General features: G+C 35.4%; 1 protein-coding gene across 1 annotated transcript in view; it reads right to left on the reverse strand.

The window, feature by feature from the left end:
• Positions 1 to 1,421: 1,421 nt before the first annotated feature.
• LOC107570877 (transmembrane protein 244-like) overlaps positions 1,422 to 7,634 on the reverse strand; it is a 20,152-nt gene continuing 13,939 nt past the window's right edge. Inside the window, exons 3-5 of the mRNA XM_016257160.1 lie at positions 7,226 to 7,326; positions 3,001 to 3,045; positions 1,422 to 1,578 (exon numbers count right to left, since the gene is read on the reverse strand). Coding sequence (XP_016112646.1) covers positions 1,481 to 1,578; positions 3,001 to 3,045; positions 7,226 to 7,326 — 244 coding nt within the window. The 3' untranslated portion in view covers positions 1,422 to 1,480. The remainder of the gene's footprint in view (positions 1,579 to 3,000; positions 3,046 to 7,225; positions 7,327 to 7,634) is intronic.

Raw genomic sequence — 7,634 nt, forward strand, 5'->3', positions numbered from 1 at the left:
ATCACTGAATAAACCAGATAATGGACACACTTTCAGTTTGGCAATGCTTTCGACCGATCTACCGTGTTCCTGAGGAGTCGGTAATACGTCATGCACTTAATCTAAACCCATTAGAGGACAGCAGCTGTTCAGGATTAGAGCAAACTATAACTGCACTACATCCACAGTTCCTCTTCTAAAAGGTCTCATTTCACCACAAAATCAAGAGAGAAACGATACGGTTTCATTGCCTGCCTGTAGATCTTTTGCATTGCGACAGAATTTGAACTGGTTTTGCTTCTCTGTGATAGTATACTGTAGGTCTATAGTGAGTCTCTTCAGATTCAAATCAGCATAATTACTGCCTTGAGATGTGAATACGTCACCGTTAATATATCATTATTCTCTCATATTCTCGTCTCAGGGAAATCATTTTGAAATGAAATATGTCTCAGGCATTGTTTTTGAGATTTACACAAAAATATTTACCTAAAGAAAACGGTTACAGGTCCAATAAAATAAAACATTTAGTAATGCTTGCAACTAATGTTTTTTTTTATTTTTTCATTTTCACTTAATGAAGCAATCACACAAATGTTTGTTTGTAGTTATACCATAAATGATGGTAAATATTTTTTTGGATCATTTTTCTTCATAACTTTGGTACAGGGCTGATGGTTGAGACTGAGGAATGCAGTCAACACTATGATTTGGAAAATAATAATAATAGTTCATTTGAGGAAATGCTGTCACAAACATGATGTCACTTCCTGCTTTCGACATTTTTAAAGAACTCAACAGACTTTAATAATCTCTCAAGAAGACTTTTCCAGAGTTTATCATCATGAATCTGTGACACGCTCATACACAGAATTGCAAAGGCTAGCAAACAAAAGCAATCTCTTGGCTTGTATTGAAGTAGCAAGTGGTGTTTTTTGTTGTCTCTCTAACATCAGGTTCTGAGCTCCTAACGGTTCTTGATTTGATGCCGTCATAAATGAAGCCACACTACAGCACCGCGCCTCAAAACTTCATCAGAGGTCAAATTCAGCTGCAATGGAGACTACAGATTTATGGCCTATGTCAGGAGGGTCTTATAGGATTCACGGACGGACGGACGGATGGACAAAATTTGTCTCAGATGGCCAAAATAATACAGAGTGCACCAGATTTAAACACCCCAAAATCCTTCCAATTCAAATAACTTAACATAAGACATTGCTGTTTACAGTAAGTGAAGCAAATGTAAATTTTCATGTAAGCACCGACAATCATATTTGCATCCGAGTCAAAATCCATTGGACTCTTGTGAGATTTCACCATAGGATGTCACAAGAGGCCACCAAAATAACATGGTTTACTCTGATTATTTTATAATGAGCAGACAGTTTCTCAACAAAATATTGTGTAGGAATATCAAAACTCTTTCAAAGTACCCATGATGTAAAAAAGAGAAATACAAAACTGAGAAAAGCCATCGCTGCACATGTTCCACAGCGTGTCAGAGATTCTGAAGATCTGCCGGATGCACAAAATTACTTCTGAAGAGTCTGTAAGCCAGGAGCTGCCCGCCAAAAATCAGCATCAACAACCCAGAGCCTGCAAGAGACCGTCAGCATTACATTATTACCAGTCTGTGATGCACTGAGCATGTGTTTAATACGAGATGAGAGCCCTGATTTCACTTTAATGCACTGTCTCTAAAGCGGTGACACAAATGTATGGGTCAGAATTATTGATTTTTCTTTTATGCCAAAAATCATTAGGATAATAAGTAAAGATCATGTTCCAGGAAGATATTTAGTCAATTTCCTACCGTAAATATATAAAAACTTAATTTTTGATTAGTAATATGCATTGCTAAGAACTTCATTTGGACAACTTTAAAGATGATTTTCTCAATATTTAGATTTTTTTGCTCCCTCAGATTCCAGATTTTCAAATAGTTGTATCTCAGCCAAATATTGTCATATCATACCATACATCAATGGAGAGCGTATTCATTCAGTTTTCAGATGATGCATAAATCTCAATTTCGTTTTGTGCTCCAGGGTCCCATATGATCAGAAAGAAAGCCTGCCCTTTGACCTTTAACAGGGGTGTCCAATCCTGCTTCTGGAGCTCCAACACACTTGCATTCGAATTCTTGAAAGGAATCGTCTTTAAAATCATCATAGATAAGTTAGGATAGCCTCAGACTTGTCTTAAATCCCCAAAGGCAAGAATGATTTTGTGAATTTATTGAGTTCAAATTAATTAAGTATTACAACATAACACTAGCTACATTTAATAACACTATGGACTTCAATTCAGAATTCAGCAACAACTCTACAGAAACCAGTCTTGATTGCCCAGATCTTGAGACAGGCTCTTTGAAAGTAACTACTCAAAACCGTGGTCATGTCTAAAATAGTGTGCGTGCTTATTATGATTATTACAGTAATCTGCAGGCAGCGCAAAAAGACAAGCCGTGAATTCTTAGCAAGAACTGTCATTTATTCAATCAGATAAAGATTTCTTCTTCTTAAGAAACGATACAAGATGTTCTTTAGAACATAAATGAGAACTTACAGAGAATTCTTTCAAGAATTGCACTTAAGCAAACTTCTTGGAAGTGATCTAAATTTATTTATTAAGAAGTCTTCAGAAGTGTATTTCTTTTTGTGGACCCAGGTGTGTTTAATTGGGATCGGACAGGTCTGGGCCCCTCGACCTCTAAGCAATTCATCAACAGACAACAATTGTCAGTGATATGTGATAGAGACTTAGACGTTGTGGATGAACGTCCCTTCAGACTGTAAATTTGGGAATCATTTTGATACCCGAGCTACCAGATTTGATGACCCATAAGCTTTTATGGAGAAAACAGGACCGACTCAGCAGTGAATTCTTGGTAATTATTCATTTTCTTGGTTATAATTTCTGTATGTTTAATTGGTTTTATGTGATGCTAAACTGTATGACAAAGGCTAAAATGACAAATGTTTCAGTGACAAAGCTTTTCCAAAAGAGAGAGCTTACCGAGAGCAATCCACCAGTGCTCTGTCGAGGGAAAATCAGCCATAACCGAAACCAAAGTCACAGTGAAAACAGGTTCAAAAAGTCCTCATGTACTTTCAAAAATACTATTTTACAAAACATTTATCACAGACGCATGCATATCGTCAATGCAAATACTATAAGTTCATGCAATGAAAATATCTAAGACGGGATAAAGTTTTGTAAACAAATTTGATATAAAAAAAATCTAATTAATTGCAATAAATCACATCTATCAATCATTCATTCAGACATTTGCCTACATTATTACGCCATGCAAATAAAGTATTAAATAGAAAAAAAAAATGTATGTAGAAGTCAATGTATTGTTTGTCACATTTTTGTCATGACCATCACAGCACAGCAATCCATTTAATGTGTCCAAGGTGGACTTGTTCACACAGGACATGTTCTTGTATTTAATTCATAGTATAGTTTAATTGTTAGTTTATGTTATATGTGTTATATTTATATTGCGTCTCACTGTTCTTTAGCTCCTCACGCCATGAGTGCCATGTTTTCTGTCGTCTGGCTGCAGACTCACAATAACATGAAGCTAATACTTCAAGCTTTCTACAGATTTTGGCCAGTGGTACACTGTAAAAAAAATTCCATAAAATTTAGGCTGTGGTTGCCGGAATTTTACCGTAAAAAATACAGTAGCAACGTTTTAGGTTAATGGGATAAAGTTTTGTAAACAAATTCGATATACAAAAAAAATCTACTTAATTGCAATAAATCACATCTATCAATCATTCATTCAGACATTTGCCTACATTATTACGCCATGCAAATAAAGTATTGAATAGAAAAAAAAAAAAGTATGTAGAAGCCAATGTATTTGTCACATTTTTGTCATGACCATCACAGCACAGCAATCCATTTAATGTGTCCAAGGTGGACTTGTTCAAACAGGACATGTTATTGTATTTAATTCCTAGTATATTTTAATTGTTAGTTTGTGTTATATTTATATTGCGTCTCACTGTTCTTTAGCTCCTCACGCCATGAGTGCCATGTTTACTGTCGTCTGACTGCAGACTCACAATAACACGAAGCTAATACTTCAAGCTTTCTACAGATTTTGGCCAGTGGTACCGGAATTTTACCGTAAAAAATACGGTAGCAACATTTTAGGTTTTAATGTTTTAACTTAAATTTACAGTTAAATACCGTAATTTCATTAACTGATATTCACTGTAATTATAGTCTTTTTCACTTCCAAAAAAGGTATACTACCGTAAAATTACATGTAATGTCCAATGCAGTTTTTCACCGTATATAGTAGGGGAATTTACTGTTAACCATTTAACAGGTTTTTACTGTAGCATTTTTAGTCTTTTACCGTTAAATTCACTGTCATTTTTTACAGTGTAGGATTCATTATATCCGCCTTGTTGGTGAGCAACCCTTTTGTTAAACATATTTTATTGCTAAGCATTATGTAATTTTCCAGAACTGCAACTCTAGTTCACAGGTAAATGGTATACTACCGTAAAATTACATGTAATGTCCAATACAAATGTTCACCGTATATAGTAGGGGAATTTACCATTAACCATTTAACAGGTTTTTACTGTAGCATTTTTAGTTTTTTACCGTTAAATTCACGGTCATTTTTTACAGTGTAGGATTCATTATATCCGCCTTGTTGGTGAGCAACCCTTTTGTTAAACATATTTTATTGCTAAGCATTATGTAATTTTCCAGAACTGCAACTCTAGTTCACAGGTAAAGAAATGCCATAATTCTGTGCATCCACTAATCTAATTCACTCAAACAACACAGTACAGGTAAACTAGACTCACAAAAGGAGCCGCAAGCCAAACAAACCGGCTGATGTTTTGCTGTAGTCTGAGGCTGTCAGTGGTGTTGTGTGGATAAAGATGCTTTTCCACTAATGGATGTTATTCAGTAGAGTCTGTGGCTCTCAAAACACTGATGTACTTATTTGACTGCAGCATGACAGAGACACGTCACGTTTATGTATCGTATTGATCTCATATGTGACCCTGCAGCCCAAAAGCAGTGTTAAGTCGCTGGGGGATATTTGTAGCAATAGCCAAAAATACATTGTATGGGTCAAAATTACTGATTTTTCTTTTATGCCAAAAATCATTAGGATATTAAGTAAAGATCATGTTCCATGAAGATATTTTGTAAATTTCCAACCATAAAAATATTAAAACTTACTTTTTTATTAGTAATATGCATTGCTAAGAACTTCATTTGAACAACTTTAAAGGCGATTTTCTCAACATTTAGATTTTTTTGCACCCTCAGATTCCAGATAGTTGTATCTCGGTCAAATATTGTCCTAGCCTAACAAAGCTTATTTATTCAGCTTTCAGATGATGCATAAATCTCAATTTCGAAAAATTACCCTTATGACTTGTGGTCCATGGTCACATATGTTCAGGAAATGTTCACTCTTGATCCAAGGAAAAACATTTTTAAGGTCAAAGGATCCAAAAGAGTAAATTGTGACTTTTTCTTCTTTTTTGAATTGAATTCTTTCTTGGAGTTTAACGCGCCTGAGCCTTCAATCAGCTTGACCTGTGTTTGGTGCAAACACATCAGCTGCTGTTCAATGACTGTTGTGACCAAGTAAAGCCAGTAAACATGGTAACTTGGATGATACACAAGGACACGAAAGCATTTCTTGCTGATTACTATCTGGCATGTAAAGGACTAAAACAATAAAATTGTTCTAAATTGCTCTAAATTAAAAATAATTATTTATTTATTTTACAAAAAAATAAAGAGACCATAGACACACAATGTGTATTTTTAGCATCAGTCCTATAAAAATGTGAAAACTGTGATAAATATTACATTTGTTATCATTTGATTGTTATGAGGGACACATGAGCAGTAGGTAGATGTTTGTTTTATGACAAATTCTGTGTAAAATCTTTTTTAACCCAATCCCATTTGGTCTGAGATAAAAAGGTGTCTGAAAAAAATCTGAAACAAAAAAAACAGAAAATAATAAAAGGTCTTTAATAGGGATGCACCGATACCGATACTGGTATCGGGCCCGATACTGAGCTCCTGTACTCTTGTCGAGTGAATATACCTTTCTCACAGACATCACTGGAAAGTTTGTAGTTCGGTCGGATATGTCAAAAACAAGTAACTAAAACAATGCACAAGCTACTTAACAGTAGAGAGAGAGAGAGAGCGAACATCAGTACAAATGTGCAGGCGTTGCGCGTGTTTTGCTTGCTTGAGTGTTTCTGCATTATATGAGAGGCTTTGGAAAATAAATCGCAGCACATTTCAGATGAAAAAACGCGACTTCTATTTCTGAAAATATCACAGTTAGGAGATTTATAATGAGTGGTTCCCTGCATTATTACAGCAAAGCGCGTGATTACAACAGGCTGTCATTAAGGCTAAGGGTTGCCCGACTAATTATTGATAGTTGTGTAAATACTGTCATACTATCAGCTGTCTAATTTTTGGTTGATTGTAATCTATTACATACCTTTCTATCAAAGTTATCTAACATTATCAAGCTGAATTTGTTTTGACACAGTGTAACTCTGAGTTCTTGTCATATTTTATTACCATTTTCTAAACTATAGCAAATAAACTTTGATAATGTGAGAAATGTTGAAGGTGTCTGAATATATTTAGGTTTGACTGTATCTATTTGATAAATTAAGTTAACCAACTAACATTATACATACCCTTTTGGTTTCTGTACCCAATATTTAAAAAATTTACAAATGCAATAAAAGTATCGGTATCGGCAAGTACCAAATATAAAAGTATCGATATCGGGCGAGTACTGGAAAAAGTGATATCGGTGCATCCCTAGTCTTTAATGCCTGAGGTGGGAAAATAAGATTTTTGGAGGTCAGACATGTGCCTAATGATGTGAGGTATTTAGAATATGAATCATACGTAGTTGAAAAAAAAAAAGTATATTCCGAGTTGAAATGTTACTGAGCCCCAGGAACGACCGACTCATATGCAACTCTATTATAAGTAAATTGGCCCACAGTCTTCCATTGCAAGGACATTTCACAAACTGTGGGACGAGAGATGATATTTTTCTGTGCTTGTTGAAAGCATGATACAGCATTGCTTGATTTGCACTCATAATGTTCCTTTATCATGGGTTCAGGTTAATTGATCGAACTGATTTGACCAAATATGTTTAACCTCAAGTCTTCATGAAGTATGTGGATGTTCTCACCTGCTACGGTCAGAGCGACGTGCAGCAGTGTGACAGTGATGGCGTAGTCCCACACCTCCACGCGCCCAGAACACACGTCACCTCCGTGGAGATCACACTCACTGCACAACACACAACACAAACAAACCCGTCTAGCTGTGCACATGATTAGTAACCAGTGGTGTAATGTAACAACGTAATAATACTTTGTTACAGTACTTAAGTATTTTTTGGGAGTATCTGTACTTTACTTGAGTTTTTATATTTCAGCCAACTTTTACTCCACTACATTTCCTAATTAAAATGTATACATTTACTCCGATACATTTCCCTGAAGCATATTTGTTACTTACTACAAAACAGTCAGAAGAACATTGCCAATCAGAATCAGAAGAACACGGACTGCAGGAAAGCAGGTTTGACGAATCAG

This window comes from Sinocyclocheilus grahami, unplaced genomic scaffold (assembly GCF_001515645.1).
Source record: "Sinocyclocheilus grahami isolate Dianchi unplaced genomic scaffold, SAMN03320097.WGS_v1.1 scaffold1517.1, whole genome shotgun sequence".
NCBI lineage: Eukaryota > Metazoa > Chordata > Actinopteri > Cypriniformes > Cyprinidae > Sinocyclocheilus > Sinocyclocheilus grahami.